This window comes from Lagenorhynchus albirostris, chromosome 17 (assembly GCF_949774975.1).
Source record: "Lagenorhynchus albirostris chromosome 17, mLagAlb1.1, whole genome shotgun sequence".
Lineage (NCBI taxonomy): Eukaryota > Metazoa > Chordata > Mammalia > Artiodactyla > Delphinidae > Lagenorhynchus > Lagenorhynchus albirostris.
In genome coordinates, this window is record NC_083111.1 from 79,903,799 (window position 1) to 79,922,511 (window position 18,713).

Sequence of the window (18,713 nt, forward strand, 5' to 3'; positions counted from 1 at the left end):
TACTGGAGTCTCTGAAGAAGAAAAACAACAATGGAACAGAACTACTATTTAAAACTATAACCAAGAGAGAAATAGGTGAGGGAGATAAAGAGATACAAACGTCCAGTTACAAGATAAATAAATCACAGGGATGAAACATACAGTGTTGGGAATATAGTCAATAATAATGTAATATTTTTGTGTGGCGACAGATGGTAACTAGACTTATCATGGTGATCATTTTGAAATGTATAGAAATATAGAATCATTATGTTGTGCACCAGGAACTAACACAGTGTTGCAGGTCAATTATACTTCAAAACAAACAAACAAACAAACTCATAGAAAGAGAGACCAGATTTGTGGCTACCAGAGGTAGGGGTTGGGGGAGGGGGAATTAGATGGAGGTGGTCAAAAGGTATAAACTTTCAGTCATAAGATAAAGAAGTACTAGGGATGTAATGTACACCATGATTAATAGAATGAACACTGCTGCGTGTTATATATGAAACTTGTTAAGAGAGTGAATCCTGAGTTCTCATCACAAGGAAAAAAATTTCTTTTTCTTTTCTTTTGTATCTAATGCCATGGTGAATGCTCACTGAACTTACTGAGGTCATCATTTCATGATCTATGTAAGTCAAATCATTATGCTGTACACCTTAGACTTATCCAGTGTTGTATGTCCAATTATGTCTCAATAAAACTGGAAGAAAAAAATTACAACCTAGAGAACTTTCCAGAAACAATAACAACAAAAGACTTAAATCTACATATTCAAAAGACTCACCGGGTACCTGGGAAAATTAACACAGAATGATCAATTCTGAGACATTTCTTAGTAAAATTGTTATATTTCAAAGATAAAGATAAAAGTTCCAAGGTCTCCAGACAAAAAGATCAAATAACTTACAAAGGCAAAAAAAAAAAAATTTTTTTTTTCATCAGACTTTTCAAAAACAAAGCAAGGCAACAATTGAGCAGCATTAAAAAAATACTTAGAGGCTTCCCTGGCAGTCCAGTGGTTAACACTCTGTGCTCCCAATGCAGGGGACACGGGTTTAATCCCTGGTCTGGGAAGTAGGATCCCACACGGAGCATGGCATGGCCAAAAACAAAACAAAAGACAAACAATAAAAAAACTTAATAAAAGAAAGTGTGAACCAAGGACTTTATATCCAGCCTAACTGCCCTTCATAAAAGAACCTAGGGTGTTCTGAATCCATGAACCTTCTTGAGGAATCTCTCAGAGGACAAGCTTTGTCAAGCTAAGAGATGACTAGAAATCTTTGGCAAAGGGACTTCGGGTGAGTGTGTGTACTCAAAACAAATGGAAGGAGGAAGGTGGATGACTACACTGCGAATTTTGAAGTGTGCAAATGAAAACAGAAGGAGAAGGGACGAATAATCTCACTGGTTGTTATATGGGCAGTGGATGGGAGTTTAAGGATATCAATAAAAATGAGTAAACCAGATATTAAAAGGTTAAATAAGAAAACAAGGGACTAAGGGCATTAAAATAGGTTAGGAGTACAAACATAGCAACTAGAACAAAAATACAACCCTTCCTAAATTAAAAAGACTACTAAAGCTCAAAGAATACACATCTCATAGAAAAAAAAAACAGCAAATAAAACACGTGCAATTACAAAATATGATGACAGAGTTGAGATTCAGCATAGCCGTCATATCAATAAATGTGAATGGACTTAACTCACCTATTAAAATAAAAAGAGTTTCAATTTGGATTACAGATCAAGACCAAACTTTATGCTATATATAGGATGATACCTAAAGCAAATGGATTCTGAAAGGTTAAAATAAAAGCATGGGCACATCCATACTGGGCAAATGGGAAAAAATAGGAGAGCAGAGGCAGTGATGCTGATAAGAAAATTCAAGCCCTCAAAGCATTAACTGTGACAAGGCAGGGCACTTTTTAACGCTGAAAGTCACAATTCATAAAGAAGATATAACACTTATGAATATGGGCACCAAATAACATTATGAACCTTATGAAGTAAAAACCTTATGAAGTAAAAACTACAGGAGATGGAAGGATACGTAGATAGAAACACATTAATAATAGGAGACTTTAACACACCATTCTCAGGACAAGGCAGATCAAATGGACACAAATTAAGCGAGGAGGTAGAAGACCTAAACACCACAATCAGTAAAGTAAATCTTACAGGTATATAGCAAGTCCTACACCTGATAATAGGAAAAAACACCTTTTCAAGTGCCCATAGAATCTGGGGTCTTACCATGAATGACTGCTCTGACCTTGAGTGTCTGGGTGGGTCAGCTCACTCTGGGGAGTGGCTGTGCCCCAGTGGCTCTGGCCTCCATAAGCTGCCCACCTCCCACCTACTGTGGCCTGCACTGGCTCAGGTCCCTAGCCCTGCCCAGTAGGGTGTTGCTGTCTGATGTCTCCCCGCTCACTGTCCTGCTGGTACCAAGCCTGAGCTGTGAGGCTGCTGTTTGATGCTGAGCAAGGTCCCGTGTGGGGTTGGGGAGCCTACCAGAGGCTGGAGGTGATGTGGATGGCCTGGTGGCGAGTCGACGCGCACAGCGTGTCCTGGGGCTCCTTCTCCATCAGAAGCTGGAAATCCCAGGTGAAGGCTGAGTCACTCACACCTGGGCCTATGTCACTTCCGCCACCAAGTCTCAACCCTGCCTAAAGACCTTGGTGCCCCGCACCCCTGTAACCCCCAGGATTATGCTCTAGACCCTCACCTACCCAGGTGGGTCTCTGTGGCCTAGCCCCCACTTAGACAACTAGAGCATAGACTTTAGAATAGACAAGTCATGTCTGAATCCTGGCTACCCCCATACGAGTTGCATGACCTTGGGCAAGTCTCCAAACTGCTCTGAGCTTCTTTTATTCACAGAAAACATGATGTTGTTGCCCTTGTGTTACACATGAGGCAAGGAATGAGAAGCAGAGTGTCTGAGTCCCAGCAGGGGCTCAGTAAATGAGAGCTGTTATTATTTTTATTATCACTATATAATCGTCCATCACTTGTGTGTTTCCTCCACTACCCCAGGGGTTCTGTGAGGCCAAAATCTCTAGTAACTAGTGGTGTGAGCTAGGTCAGTGTTAGCAGAATGGACGGCGCTGGCCTTTCTGGGTCTCAGCCACATCAGCTGTGCAGCGGATGTAACTGGCCAGCTCAGGGTCCCTGTAGGAACCAAGTCATGTGGGGGCCATGGATGTGCTTCCAGGTGTGAAAGCCTGAGGGGCTTGTACACGCTCTAGAAATCCAATCAGCCCAACCTTTTCCAGTGGGTGCCTCTCATGAATGTTGCTCCTCTGAGGGAGGTGCCCCCTCTGTCCCGGGAAGCCCTTCCTCTGCCCCAGGACCTTGCACTCACCATCAGACACTCGAAGAGCTCAGAGACCTGGGAGAGCTCGTAACTTTGGGCGCCCTCGTTGCGGCTGACAGCCCCCACCAGCATGAGGATGGCCATGAGGAAGCTCTGCTTCAGGGTTTCGTCCTGGCAAGGGGTCAGGTGGTGGGGCAAGGGGGCGGGGTCAGGGAGTGGGAACACCAGAGGGGCAGGAGAGCCACAGTCACATGTGGCAGCAGGGCCTCCGCTCAAGGGGGCTCAGCAGAGGCCTCCAGCTCTGGGGCCATGTAGCTGGGTGTTTTTTTGACGCGGGAACCAGTGATTCTGTTTAGCAATGCGAATACGTCGATGATGGTTAAGCATCAGGAGGTGCCTGTAGGAAGCTCAGTGTGCAGCTTCTCGTGATGTGTGGCCACCCCAGGCCCAAAGGCCTCAAGCGTGCGGTGGTCTCACAGGCTGCATAGCCCCTCAGAGTTACCAGGGTGGAAGCCCCTGGTGCAGGGTGTAGAGTCAGGGGACTGTCATCACAGGCTGTGATGGGCAGTCACCCGGACTTCCAATTCCCCCGAGTGAGAGCCCAGGGTTTTCTTTAAGGGGGGCGGTGGAGGGAGGGGGTCCTCACGGAAGCCCATGAAGCCTTAGGTGGGAACGATGGAGTAGGAGCCCAGGGTGGCGGGGGAGTGGGGAGGTGGGCTTCAAGGCCCTGGAAGGTCTGGAATTCTCAGACCCCGGTTCTGGCGGGCTCTGGGGGCCACGGGGGGTCACACCCAGGAGTTGTAGTGGAAGAAGAAAACCATCCGTGACAAGACGTTGTCCACCCACGGGAGGATGCGGGTCTTGGCCTTGTCCGCCCTCTGGCCACGGGCCAGGAGGTGATGCTCGCCCACCTCCACCGCATGTCCTCCGAGTTCTGGGCACAGAACAGCAGGCGGATTCTTAACCACTGTGCCGCCAGGGAAGTCCTCGTCCACATTTTTGCATGCATTCTCAAGTTCACTTCTCTATTTCTGCTCTGAATTTTATTATTTCATTTCTGCTGCTTGGTTTCAGTTTTTTTAAAAATTTAATTTAATTAATTTATTTTTTATACAGCAGGTGCTTATTAGTTAGCTATTTTATACATATGTGTATATATGTCAATCCCAATCTCCCAGTTCCGTTTAACTCGCTCTTGGTTTCAGCTTAACTTGCTCTTCTTTCTCTAGTTTCCTCAGGTGGATTTTTGGGAGAGAATGAGTCTGCCTAGTACAGGTTGTTTCCAGTTTGAGGCTCTTATGAGTAAGGCTGCCGGGAACATGCCTGTATGTGTAATTTTGTATATGAATGTTTCATGCCTCTGGGGTTAATACCTAAAAGTGGAACTGGTGAGTCATAACTGTATAAGACAATGTCGATTTTCCAAGGAGGTTTCACCATCCCACCAGCAGTGTGAGTTTCCCCGCCAGCATTTGGTCGAGTCTTTCTCTTTCCTTTGAGCTCTGTCCTGGGTGGGTAGTGGCAGCTCCCCGGGTTTTAATTGACATTTCACTGAGGATTCAAGATATTGACTGTTGTTTCTTTGGCTTTTGGTCATTCATATGCCTTCCTTTGTGACATACTATTTAAATCTTTTATTCACTTTTGCAATTGGTCTGTTTGTCTTTTTCTCCCTGATTTTGTAAGAGTTCTTCATTTATTCTGAATACAGTCCCTTGTCAGATATATGTCTTGTGAATATTTTCTCCATGTCTGTGGTTTCCCTTTTTTCACTTTCCTCATAGTATTGTTTGATGAGCAGAAGCTTTAATTTAGATGAAATCGAATTAATCTATTTTTTTTTCTTTTTATGATAAGTGCTTTCTGGGTCCTAAGAAATATTTACCTATCCCAAGGTTGGCGAGATTGTCTCCTGTGTTTTCTTCTAGAAGTGTTTTCGTTTTTTTATATTTAGGTCTTGGGTCCATCTCAGAATTAATATTCGTGAAAGGTTAGAGACAGGCATTAAAGTTCTTTTTTCCCCCTAGATACGCAATTATTGTAGCACCACTTGTTCAAAAGACTCCCCATTGAATTGCTTTGGTACCATTGTAAAAGAAATTAATCGACCATACAAGTGTGGTTTTATATTGGAGTTTCTATTCTGTTCCATCGATTTATTTGTTTAATCTCTGTCAGTTCTCACTGTCTTGTGGACTATAGCTATATAGGAAATCTTGAAATCAGGTAGTGTAATTCTTCTAACTTTGTTCTTTTTCAAGATTGTTTTGGCTATTCTAGGTCCTTTGAAATTTCCATATAAACTTTTAACTTATAGATTATGTTTAATTCTATAATAAAGTTAGTTGGGATTTTGATTGGCATGGCACTGAATCTATAAATCAATTTTGGGAGAACTGACATCTAAACATTATTGACTCCTGTTATCCATGATCATATAGCTCCATTTATTTAGGTTTTCTTTAATTTCTCTTTGCAATGTTGGTAAAGATCTTGAACATATTTTGTTAAATTTATCTGAGTCTTTTATGTTTTTCATGTGGCTGTGTCATTGTGTTTTTAAACCTTACTTTCCAATTGTTTGTTGTTAGTATATAGAAATTCAATTGACATTTGCATGTTGATTTTGTATCCTGAGATCTAGCTAAATTCAATTATTAGTAATTAATAGTTCTAGCATTAAAAAAAAACTTTCGTGAGATTTTCTGTGTATGCAATTATGTTGTCTGCAAAGAAAGATGGCTTTACATTTTCCATTGCAATCTGTGTCTGAGTTCCCGTTCCTCATACCTTACTGCGCTGGTTAGGACTTCAGTGCAACGTTGACCAGAAGTGGAGAGGGTGGATATCTTTGCCTTATTCTGATCTTAGCGGGAAGGTGTTCATTTATTTGTGACTAGGTATGTTAGTTGTAGGGTTTTCATAGATGTCAGTTTCCTCCTATTCCTACTTTGTTGAGAGCCTTTCTCCTTGTGATATTGTGATTTATAATAAAAATATATATTTGGTCTTCATCTCTATTTTCATCTGGCACAGAACTTCTAAAACCCTTTCCTAAGTGATTGGAGCAGTAAAGGTGTCTTTTGTTGTTCATAACAAGCCCGGTTCCACTTTTGGAAAGCCCTTAGGTAACCACAGGATGGGGGCAAGTTGTCAGGGAAACCAATCATGGTTAGAGGGTTGGAACTTTCATTCACTCCTCAACTTTCAGAGAGGGGAGAGGGGCTAGAGATTGACTTTAATCACCAGTGGCCAGTGATTTCATTAATCGTGTCTATTAACAAAGCCTCCGTTAAAAGCCCCAAAGGACTGGGATCTGAGAAATTCCATGCTGCTGAACATGTGTGGACGTTTTTGTATATTGCCGGATTTATTTTGCTAATATTTTGTTAAAGACTTTTGAGTCCATCTTCATGAAGGATATTGGTCTGTAGTTTTGTTGTAACGTCTTTGTCTGGCTTTGGTGTCAGAGTTGTGCTGGCCTTATGAAAACGTTTTGGAAGTGTTTCTTCTTCCTCTATTTTCTGAGAGAATTTGGATAGAATTGGTATTACTTCTGCCTTAACTTGTGATAGAAATTTAACCAGCAAAGTATCTGGGCCTGGAGTTTTCTTTGTGGGAAGGTTTATAAAATATGACTCCAGTTTCTTTAATACAGGACTTCTCAGACTTTCTGTTTCTTCTCGCGTCAGTTTGGTAGTTTGTGTTTTCTAAGGAGTTAGTCTATTCAATCGAAATTGCCTAATTTATTGGAATCATATTTTATTACCATTCCATATTAAAGGATGTGCAGTGATATTGTTTCTTTGCTGTTACTGAATATTTTTTATTTTCTTGATCAGCCTATCAAGGAGCTTATCATTGTATCAATCTTTTTGAATAACCTGCTTTTGGTTTTATTCACTCTCTACTGCTTGTCCGTTTAAAAAATTTCTTTGATTTTTACTCTACTTTTTATTATTTTCTTCCCTCTACTTACTTTGGGCTTAATTTGCACTTTCGGGGATAGTTTCTTAAAATGGAGGTTTAGGAATTAGATTTTATACACTTTTTTCTTTTCTAATATAGGCATTAAAAATATAAATTTCTTCTAAGCATTGTTTTTTGTTGAACCCCACAGATTTTCAAAATTTCATATTGTGTTTTACTTATCATTCAGTTCAAAGTATTTTCTAATTTCCTTTGTGATTTCTTCTTTGACCTGTGGAGTATTTAAAAGAGTGTTGTCTAACTTCCAAATATTTGGAATTTTTCCAGATGTATGTTTGCTATCGTTCTGTAATTGATGTTCTGGGCAGAGAATGTACTCTGTTTGATTTCAGTCCTTTTAAATTTATTGAAACTTGATATATGGCCCAACAAATGATCTATCTTGGTGAATGTTCTATTTACATTTGAAAGGAACGTCAATTAGATCAATTTGGTTAATTACGTTGTTCAAGTCTTCTGTGTCCTTGTGATTTTCTGTCTCATTTTTCTATTAATTACTTGTATTGCTGCTGCTGCTGGTGTTATTTCCACTAAATGCCATTTAATTACTACTATTCTGCTGCTACTATACGATAATAACTAATGTGGGGAGTGAGGGCTTCCTGTCTGTCAGGCACAGTGCCAAACACTACGTGGATTATTTCCTGTCATCTCACAACGAACATTTGAGGTTGGTACTTTTACCCCCATTTGACAGACGAGGAAACTAAGGTACGGAGAGGCAAAGTAGGTCATCCGACACGCAGCTGTGATTGGTTGAATCTGGACTTAAACCCAGGTCTGCCAGGGTCCCATGTCCTTTCACGTGGTGTGTGGCCGGAGATGGGCCAGCATGACGCCATCCTCGGCTGTGGCAACTTCAGTCCACGCCGACCTCTTCTTTCCTCCCTTGGTCTCAGATCTGGCCTCTGCATCCTCTCTGGGCCCCTCAGTCACAGATCCAGCCCCCAGGGTAGGTGGGAAGGACACTTACTCTGTGCCAGGTGCCTAGAGACCAAGGTTCAAATCCCAACTCCACAGAGACCAGTCCCATGACTGTGGTCAAGTCCCCTCCCCTCCAAACCTGTTGCTCATCTGTAACAGCCTCGCCCTGCCTCCCCCTCTGTCCCCTCCCTCCCCCTCCCTCCCTGATCTCCTCCCTCCTCCCGGGGCTGAGCGGGTGCCTCCCATCCCCCATCATCCCGGCAGAAGGGCTTGTGGCAGAGCTCCCTCCTTACTTGGGCCAGCTGCTCTTCCCAGCAAGCCTTCTCTCTCTCCTTGAAGATCTCCTCTGTGGGACGGAGGACGGGTCCCTGGAGGCCAGACCTGATGTCCATGGCCAGGATTGGGTCTTGGGCTCCATCTCCCCCATCCCTTGGAGACGACTGATGTCCTGCCTCTGCCTATTCTGGCTCCATTGGGGAGGTGAGCTCAGAGGATGGCGAGCCAGAATTGGGCTCAGGGTCCAGAAAGCTGGTCTGGAGTTGTGGCCCTGCCACACTTGCTGTGTGACCTCAGGTAGGTCACGTTCCCTCTCTGGACCTCAGGCTCACCAATGGTAAATGGAGGGTTCCCTCTGGGCATGGTTGCTTGGGATGTACTTGGGTCCCCTCAAGGGTGGGAAAACGAGGCTCAGAGAGGGGCACATTGGGAGGCTGCAAGCTTTTACGGAACTTTGGAAACCCAACCTCAGGGGGAGCGGCTGCTTCAGGGATGGCCCTGGGGGTTTCGGAGGTCACCCAAGGCAAAGAGGGACCTCCACCCAGCCTGCCAGCCCCAGGCACGGGGTGCAAAGCTTAGCCAAGAGTCCACACTCCCAAGCACAGCCTCTGAGGCCTGCCCGCCAGGCTTCCTTGTAGAGAGCAGGGCCTGCCACCCCCCTTTCCTCCCCCTGACCTCAACCCCTCGCCGAGGCTGCTGACCAGCTCCTCCCTAAGGCCCTGAGGTGTACTCACACCATTCCCTCCTCAAACTCCTACTCATCCCTCAAGGCATGGCTCAGACTTGGCTGCCTGCTCTGGGAAGCCCTCACTTATGGCCACCGGGGCCGCCCGGTACCTCCCCCGCTGGGCAGAAGGGAGCTCAGCTCATGTTTGTGAACGGATGAATGAGTGAGGGATGAGAGTTGGCGCGTGCCTGCCCGGGAGGCTGTGAGCTCCTGAGGGCAGAGCCGGGCACATGACAGGCGCTCCGTGTTTGCTGTCTTGCATTAGCTGAGCCTCATGCTGGCAAGACCCTTCCCTGTAAGTCCTCTCTGGGGGCCCTCAGAGACCCCCACTATCCAGGCGGTCCTTCCAGTGGCTCAGAGGCAGCGGCTGCTGAGGAAACACAGAGACCTGGACCCCACAGGCCCAGGATGTGAGGCTGGGTGACCCAGGCCCGTCGCACAGCCTCTGTGAGCTTGGCCTCCCCGTCTGCCGGTGATCCGGGGAGAGGACCACATGGCAGGGCAGGCCTGCCTCCTGGGCTTCCTCGCTCCGTCCCGATTCTGTCCAGGCCTGTTGTCGAAATACTGACAGCGGGAGCACGGGCTAGTGGGGATGGGCAGTCGGCTAGCCGCTGGTGCCCTACCCTGGGAGTCCCGAAGTGGCCCAGGCTGGCCGAGGGGAGATGGGCTGCGGGAGTGCTCGGGCCATAGCCCATGGCCCTCTGGCACGGGGATGCTTCACTGTTGCACAGCCTGTGTGTGTCCCGCGGATCAGCAGCCCTGCACGCCCCCTCCTGCTCTCTCCTCATGACCCCCCCTCCCCCTGCTGGCCTAGGAACAGAGGGTGGCCAAGCCCAGGCCCTGAGCACGGGACATACCGTTAGAGGTCAGGATGCCCATCACGTAGAGGAGGTTGCGGTGCGGGAGGACGCCCGACAGGACCTCAGTCTCCAGGTGCTGGGCCACCAGCCGCCAGCAGTGCCTGCCAGTGGCCACCAGCACGTTGCTGGCCGCATCCCGGTAGCCCTCCTCCAGCTCCCGGGTGCGGGCAGAAAGGAAGAGTGGTCTGGTTTGGTGGGCAGGACGGCTACCATCCACCCGGTTTTTCGATAGAAAACTGAGACCGAGGAAGGCCGACATGCATAGCTGGCAGGTGAAGATCGGGTCCAATCTCAGGCTCAGAGCTGCACGTGCCTGTCAGCATCCCCGGTCCGCTGACTGGTCCAAGACCCGTCATCATTCTTCTTGCTTCTGAGCCTTGGCTCATGCTGTACCTCCTGCCTGCCTTACGGTTCCCACTTGCCCTGTCTATGCAAACCCTAGCCCTGCATTTGTGGCATCTGAAAGTGAGGGGGTCTCTGGTCTCTCCCCACGTGATGCTGGTCCCTGTGATGCTGTTTGATCATCCCATGAAATTGTTATATCATTTATAAATTTTTAAAAATTTATTTATTTGTTTTATTTATTTATTTTTGTCTGCGTTGGGTGTTTGTTGCTGCGCGTGGGCTTTCTCTAGTTGAGGTGAGCGGGGGCTACTCTTCGTTGTGGTGCGCGGGCTTCTCATTGCGGTGACTTCTCTTGTTGTGGAGCACGGGCTCTAGGGCACGCGGGCTTCAGTAGTTGTGCCACGTGGGTGCAGTAGTTGTGGCTCGCGGGCTCTAGAGCTCAGGCTCAGTACTTGTGGAGCAAGGGCTTAGTTGCTCCACGGCAATATCTTCCCGGACCAGGGCTCAAACCTGTGTCCCCTGCATTGGCAGGTGGATTCTTTTTTTTTTGCGGTACGCGGGCCTCTCACTGTTGCGGCCTCTCCCGTTGCGGAGCACAGGCTCCGGACGCTCAGGCTCAGCGGCCATAGCTCACGGGCTTAGTTGCTCTGCGGCATGTGGGATCTTCCCGGACCAGGGCTTGAACCCGTGTCTCCTGCATGGCAGGCGGATTCTTAACCACTGAGCCACCAGGGAAGCCCCTCCATTCATTCTTTTATTCACTCATTCATTAAAAAGCCAGACAGAGCTTTCCCCCAATCATCTACCCAACCATCCATCCCCTGTGACTTTAGGCAAATCATTTCCCTTCCCTAAGCCTCAGTTTCCTCATCTCTGGGGATCATAATAATCTCATCGAGAGACTGTTCAGAGGATGGTGCACACGTATCCGTCCACTTTCCTCCCTTCCCCCTTGGCTCATTGGACACATGAGATTGACTTGCCCCAAATCATGGCGCTGCTGTCTGGAGGAACCAAGGTTTGATCCCCCTTTGGGGTCCAGGCCTTCCCTCTGCTCCCCACGCCTGCCCTGAGTGGCCCGAGCAGCTCCCACATCCAGGTTGTCTACAAAGTAGTCATGATGGTTTCCAGCACCAGATTGGGGTCCCCGTGAGCCACGTTCTTGATTTTTCGATGACGTACTTCAGGTGGAGGGGGTCTGAACTATTCAGGTCCCGGAGCGTCTTGAAGCAGATGGTTAAAGCAGATGGCAAGAAAGTGTGAGGATCGGTGTGCTGTAGGAATGTCACATTGTGCTAACAGGGCTGGGTGGGCAGCGAAGGGGTAGGGCTGGGAATGGGAAACAGTGATCTGAAAGGGAGGGCTGGGAACTGAACACACTGGGAAATCCTGGGCCTCCTGACTGTTCTGTCAGTCCTTCCGGGGTTCAAGGTAAGATGAGAAGCAAGAAAGCAAGCAGGGAATGCATCCTTGTTCACCCATGCGTATTTCCATCCATTCACTGATTCATCCTCCTTTTCATGCATCCATTTACCCATTCATCTATCACCCACCTATCCATCAATCCATCCATTAATAAACGTATCCATCTATCTACCCATCCACTCATAAATTCATCTATTCATCCATCTACCCACTCTTCATCCATTTAAAAATTCATCTACCCATCCATCCATTTATCCATCCATCCACCCATCCCTCTGTCCCTCCATCTATTCATTCCTTCATCCTTTCATCCTCCATCCAGTCACCCAACATTCAATGATGTTCATTCACTGTGTGGTCATAGGGCTGTGTGTGCGGCTTAAAGGGGAGTCAAGGCCCAGCTCTGTTCTGAAGGAGCCTCCAGCCCAAGGGAGCCCTACCCAGTATTGGTGGACTTTAGGGAGTTATTACTGGGGAGTTGTATAAAAGGCCCTGGGCACACAGAGGGGGAGGGGTGATAAATCCTGACTAAGGTGGAGAGTCGGGACTGTCTTCTCAGAGGAGGTGGCACTTTAACTTGGCCTAGAAGGATGAGGGCAAGTCATCCTTTGAATGAGGGGAAAAGCATTCCAGTGAGAGGGCCAGGGGTAAGCTGAGGTTCTAAGGTGTGAAAGGTGCTGAAGGAGAGTGGAGGGTGGTGGGTGAGAGAAGGCATTTTGGATGGTGCCTCAGGAGACATGAAAAGGCCAAGGAGGATGGGCAGGAGGCTCTGCTGAAAGCTGCACTATGTCCACACCTCTTGACACCCCAAGGTCCCAGAGAGTGGACTTCCTCTGGCCCTCGTCCCCAGGACTTCTTTGGGTGGAGGGACTGAGGGGGTCTGCTGGAACCTGACTGCCCTGCCTGAGTCCTGGGGCCAGTGGTCACCTGCGCTGTAGGCTTCCTCCATGAGTGTCTTGTGTTCCTTGGGCACCAGGGCGGCCTGGCTGCTCTGTGACTTGCAGAGCAGGACGGTGGTGGGCTGCATCCATCTGTCCCTGGGGGCAGAATCCTGAGGCACATTTATGTAAGACTGGTTCTTCGTGGATTCAGAGATGTGGGAGGAGATTCTGAAATGGAAAAGGGGCTCCTGGGTGTGTGCGCCTGAGTGCCCTTGTGTGTGTTCATGGATGCAGGTGCAGTAGATGCTGAGAGCCACCTTGGTCTGGATCAGGCTTGGCAACAGTTTTCCATGCACCCACCCTTCTGTTTAATAGACTGACTGAATCCTGGGAGGAGGGCAGGGGTCTGGAGGCCCAAGGGACACGGTTGAGTGGGCAGCATCACCTGTGGGCCTGGTGGGGCCTTGTTTCCCAGCAAGTGTTGGTGGGACAGACATGGCTGGCAGGAATTAGAGGGCTCAGGGTATGGCAACCCCTCTTAATACTAATATTAAGAGGGCCAAGCCCTCTTAATATTGAACTATGAAATGTGTGTCAGATAAAGTCACTCAGAATCCTCCCATGGTTTCCCACTGCACTCAGAGAAAAACCCAAAGTCCTAAAAATGATGAAGATGACACTGGTGCTTCCATCCAAATGGAGTCACAAGGAAAAGATTCACCCTCCTGCCTTACATAACTGGAAAACTGGAAAAAATATACAGAACCATGAATAACAGATATTAGGCAGAAAGCAGGGCAGGACAATGATTCCTGATGGATGGAAAACCAGCGAGGCTGGCCCCAAACTGCTGCAGCTTTTGCTGCCTGAAAAATTTCTAATTTGCAGTGCAGGCGGGGGGAGCCCAAGAAAACCTAGTGGTCTACTTGAGTTGAGGAAATAGAGGTGGAAGTCTGGGGAGGCCAAAGTGGCCAGAGTGTGCAGGGAAGAATAATAGCAGAGAGCTGCCTAGGGAGGGACTGTGAGCTCTGGACATTTTCAGAGCACCCCCTGCCCCCCAAGTCTTTCTCTGCATGCTGATCAGTACACGTGTGAAAAGAAAGCACCCGAAGGAGCAGAGGAAACAATTCTTGGAGTTTACACAGTCTGAGAGTAGTTCCTGTTTTCATCAGCCAGAGTGGAAAACCTTGTAATTCATAGGGCATTGGTCAGAGTACTATGAATGGTATTATCTCAATAGTGGGGAAAAATTTCAGCCCTAGACAAGAATGCTTTGGCCTGCCCTTATAAAGCTTAAAGGAATGCCTCGAAAGGACCAAATTGTTTTTCAATAATTTAGTTATATGCCAGAACAAAGCTCAAGAATATTTATAAAGTACAGGAATATCCAGTACCCGAAAAGGTAAAATTCACAATGCCTAGCATTGAATAGAACATTACCAGGCATGCAGAAGCAGCAAGAAAATATGACCCATTATGAGGAGAAAAATCAGCAGATCAAAAACAACACATAAATGACACAAATGAGAGAATTAGTAGGCAAGGACTTGAAATATTATTATAGTTATATTCCATATTTTCAACATGGTAGATTAAAACATAAGCACACTAAGGAAAGACATGGAAAATATAAAAAAGCTGAAAAACACAATGCTTAATATTAAGAATACACAGAATGAGTTTAACAGCAGATTAGACACCATAGATGCAAAAATTAGTGAACTTGAAGACACAACAGAAACTATCCAAAAATGTAACACTAATAGAAAAAAGATTGAAAAAAAAAAAAAAGAAGGAACAGAGCATCAGTGAGTTGTGGGACAACTACAAAGGGCCTATCTGAGTCCTCACAGGAGAAGAAAAGAGGACAGAGAAATATTTGAAGAAATAATATCTGAAGTTTTCAAGTTAATGAAAACCATAAACCCACAGATCCAGGAAACTCAGTGAACCACAAGGAAAAGAAACATGAAGAAAACTACACTAAGTTACATTGAAATAAAGAGGAAATCTTAAAAACAGCCAGAGGAAAAAAAGATACATTTTATACAAAGGTATAAAGAATGAGAGCCATAAGATTCAGAATTAGTTCTTGTCAGAAACAGTGCAAACCAAGTGACAGTGGAGTAACATTTTAAAATAGAAAAGAAAAATAGAACAAAGAAGAGATGGGACAAAGAGAAAACAAATCGCAAGTTGGTAAAATAGAAACCAATAATAGAAAGAGAGATGGGAAATCCCCAAGCATTTGGAAACTAAATAACATATTTTAAAATAAGGCACAGGCCAAGAAGAAATCAAAAGAGAAAGTAAAAAGGATTTTGAACTGAAGGAAAATAAAAACACAACATATCAAAATGCATGGGTGCAGCTAAAGCAGTGCTTAGAGGGAAATTTATAACATTAAAATTTATAGTACTAGAAAGGAATAAAGGTTTGAAATCAATGACCTAAGCTTCCATCTTAAAAACTAGGAATAGAAGGGCATATTAAAGCTAACACAAGAAAATAAAAAGTAGAACAGAAATTAATGAAATAGAAAACAGGAAAACAATAGAGAAAATCAACGAAACCAAAAGCTGATTCTTTGAAATGATGAAAACATTTTTTTTTTCTGGTATGCGGGCCACACGTATTTTGATAAAGGCAAAAAAGCAATTCTATTAAGAAAGGATAGTTTATTCAACAAATGGTGTTGCAATAATTGGATATACACATGTTAAAAAAAATCCCAATTTATACTTCACTACATACATAAATTAACTCAAAATGGATCATAGACCTTAAAGTAAAACCTACAATTCTAAAACTTCTAGAAGAAAATATAGGAGGAAGACTTTGTGACCTTGAGTTGGACAAAGATATGTTGTATATGACACCAAAAGCACTATCCATGAAATAAAAAATTGGTAAATAAATTCATCAAAATTAAGAATGTCTGCTTTTCAAAAGGCAGCTATAAAAAAGTGAAATGATAAGCTTCAGACTTGGAGGAAGTATTTGCAAATCACATATCTGATAAAAGACTATATCTGATATATACAAATAACTCACCAAACAAAACAAAACAAAACACAAACAACCTAAGAAAATACAGGCAAAAAATTCAAATAGACATTCCACTAAAGGAAAAAAGCAAATGGCAAATAAGCCCATAAAAACAGCTCAACATCATTCCCCATGAGGGAAACCAATTAAAACCACAGTGGGATATCAATACACATCTACTAGAATGGATAAAATAAGAAAAATCAGAAAATACCAAGTGCTGGTGAGGATGCAGAGTAACTGGGGTCTCCATCATTGCCAGTGAAAATCCAAAATGGTACGGCCCGTGTGGAAAGTAGTTTGGTACTTTCTTAGAAAGTGATACCTACATTTACCATCCAAATCAGCTATTCCACTCCTAGGCATTGACTCAAGTGAAATGACGACTTCACACAAAAATCTGTACACGAATGTTTAGAGTGGCTTTATAATAACCCCAAACAGAAAAAATCCAAGTGTCCTTCGACTGGTGAATGCATAAACAAACTGTGTTACATTCACAGAAATACTACTTAGCAATAACAAGAAATGAATGTATGTAAATAAAAAAGAAATACTGTAAGTAAAAAAAAAAAAAACAAGAACCAAAGAAATAAGAACAAAAAGGATCCCCTCCACCTCACTTCCTTCTGCTCTTTCTTGCTAACCCCGTCCACCCCAGGTACAGTGAGCTCCTGAGGCTCCGCAACCCACCAGGCACACTTCTGTCTCAGGACCTTTGCACTGGCTGTTCCTTTGGTCTGGGGAACGTCCTTCCTTCAGAGAGCTGCTCGGCTCAGTCTAACACCTCCTTCAAGACTTTGCTTGATTGTTTCTTTCTTGATGAACTTCTTTAAAATCTGACCCTCACCCTGCACTCTCTACCCTCTAAACTTGTCAATTTCTTTCCATATCCCTTTTCACCTTTTAACATCATATAACTCACTGTACCATGTCTGGTTTATTGGCTGTCTCCCCCACTGAAATGTAAACCAGGGGCAGGGCTCTTCATGTCTTGTTTCCAGCTGTGTCCCCAATGCCTGGAATAGTGCCTGGTATGCTTAGCAGGGGCTCAGCAAATGTTTGTGGAACGAATGGTAGAGCGATGTGTCCAAAGCAGCCATCAGCCCTGCCTGGATCTTCTGCGGACAGCCCTGGGACAGCCCTCCCAGCTCGCTCGTTTCCTGGTGGTCTGTCCCCTGCAGCCTCCACACCAGGATTAGCTGCCCGAGCCCTCTCCAGCTGACCATGGGACTTTGCTCTCCCCTCTGCCCAGAGCATGTGTCCTTCCTCCTTGTCCCTTTGTGAGGCTGATGTGAAGTCAGCCTTCAGCCTTCCTGACTTGGTAAGAGCATCCTAAGGTGTGTCTCCTGGCTCCCCGGCTGACTGATGGCCCTCCTTGGCTCTCCCTGAGCTCCTTGGAACCCTGGTGGCACCACTGACTAACCCCTGGTTCTTTGCCTTCCCAAGTTTCCCTGGGGATGTGCTGGCTGTCCTGGGTCCCCAACGTGTCCCAGGGCAGGCCCTGAGTAAAGGTCGACTGAGCGAGTGAATGAGTGGATACTGCTGAGAGCATGCTCCTGGGAGGACCTTCCTTGAACAGCGGGACTGTCCTCCTCCCGTCCACCTGGAGCTGCGATCAGCAGTCCTGCCTCCTTCAGCTCCCTTCCCACGTGGTGTCCCTGCTTGGAGTGGGGGCCCCTTCCCCATCCCTTGGCCATGCCCAGCCTGAGGACCCTCCCCCCCCGCCATCTGCCTCTTTGGGGACCAGTGACCGTGTGGCCAGGCAGGGGACACTCCCGGGGTTGCCCGAGATGTTGCTTTCCTGCACGTCTGAGCTGGTGACACAGAGGACTCAGCCCTGACCAGGGGACTTGCTGGGATGAAAGCGTTTATAAAGTGCAGGGAACAGAGACTGGGTCGGGGGGGCACTTGGCTTGGGGGTGGCTGACGGGCTCTGTAGTCCCCGAGCCTGCACAATGCCCTGAGTGGCATCCTTCCTGCCGCCTCCACTCACTCAGCGAGTATTTAGCAAATGCTTATGGTGTGCCGGGCACCACTCCAGGACCTGGGGGTTCAAAAACACCCAGGACCTGGGGGACAAAAACACCCAGAAACTCCTTCCCTCGTGGCACTTATGTCCCAGGGACAGTGAGAAGGACGAAGGTCAAGCCGGCCAGGGAGTGGGTAAGCTGTGGAGGTTATTTTCAGCAGGTCAGGGAGGCTTGGCCGTAAAGTAGGCACCCAGAGTGGGTGCTGGATGACTGAATAATTCAGTGGTGAATGAATGAAGGCATTCTGGGAACAGGGCAGCTCGCCCCTGCCCGGGAAGGATGGGTGCGTCCCTTCCCGTCACCTCTGCCCCGCCACCCACCTCACCAGCGCCTCCACCGCCACCAACGAGGATGGCCGTGTGTTGGGGACTTGATCATGTCCACACTGTCCTCACACCAACCCTGCGGGGTGCTGAGACACAGAGAGGTTCAGTGACCCATCCCAGGACACACAGCCTCTGCGGGACAGTGCACGTTCAGATCTGCCCAGCTCTAAAGCCTGCATCCCGGGGACGTGGCCACCGGGGCTCAGTGCACGAGCCCTGCTGGAAGGCCCTTCTTCCTACAGCCTCTCAGAAAACCACTCACTCCCCTGCCGCTCCTAGTGGGCTGAGCCATTCACGCAGAGCCTGGTCTCCCTCTGCGCCCAGGAGGGGCCTCGGGCGGGTCAGTGATGGCCACAGCCACAAGCGAGACCCCTGTCTCACCACAAACACGCATCCCAGCCCCACGGCGACCAGGACTGGATGTATTTTTAAAGACAGAAAAACAGTAGGAACGCAGTTAGCAAACAGCTGCAGGAGGAGCGTTTTCTCGCCATAGATGTGATGCAGGATGTGCCGGGGTGAGGGGGGAGACAGGCCTGACAACGCAGGCAGAAGCAACAGTGCAGAAC

General features: G+C 46.8%; 1 protein-coding gene across 1 annotated transcript in view; it reads right to left on the reverse strand.

Annotated features, from left to right (window-relative positions):
- The window catches only part of LOC132507987 (maestro heat-like repeat family member 5), a 39,758-nt gene that overhangs the window by 20,335 nt on the left and 710 nt on the right, over positions 1 to 18,713 (reverse strand). The window contains 10 exon segments of the mRNA XM_060127746.1: positions 2,505 to 2,584; positions 3,358 to 3,480; positions 4,101 to 4,204; positions 4,207 to 4,243; positions 8,517 to 8,569; positions 10,084 to 10,351; positions 11,525 to 11,553; positions 11,556 to 11,603; positions 11,606 to 11,668; positions 12,784 to 12,965. Coding sequence (XP_059983729.1) covers positions 2,505 to 2,584; positions 3,358 to 3,480; positions 4,101 to 4,204; positions 4,207 to 4,243; positions 8,517 to 8,569; positions 10,084 to 10,351; positions 11,525 to 11,553; positions 11,556 to 11,603; positions 11,606 to 11,668; positions 12,784 to 12,965 — 987 coding nt within the window.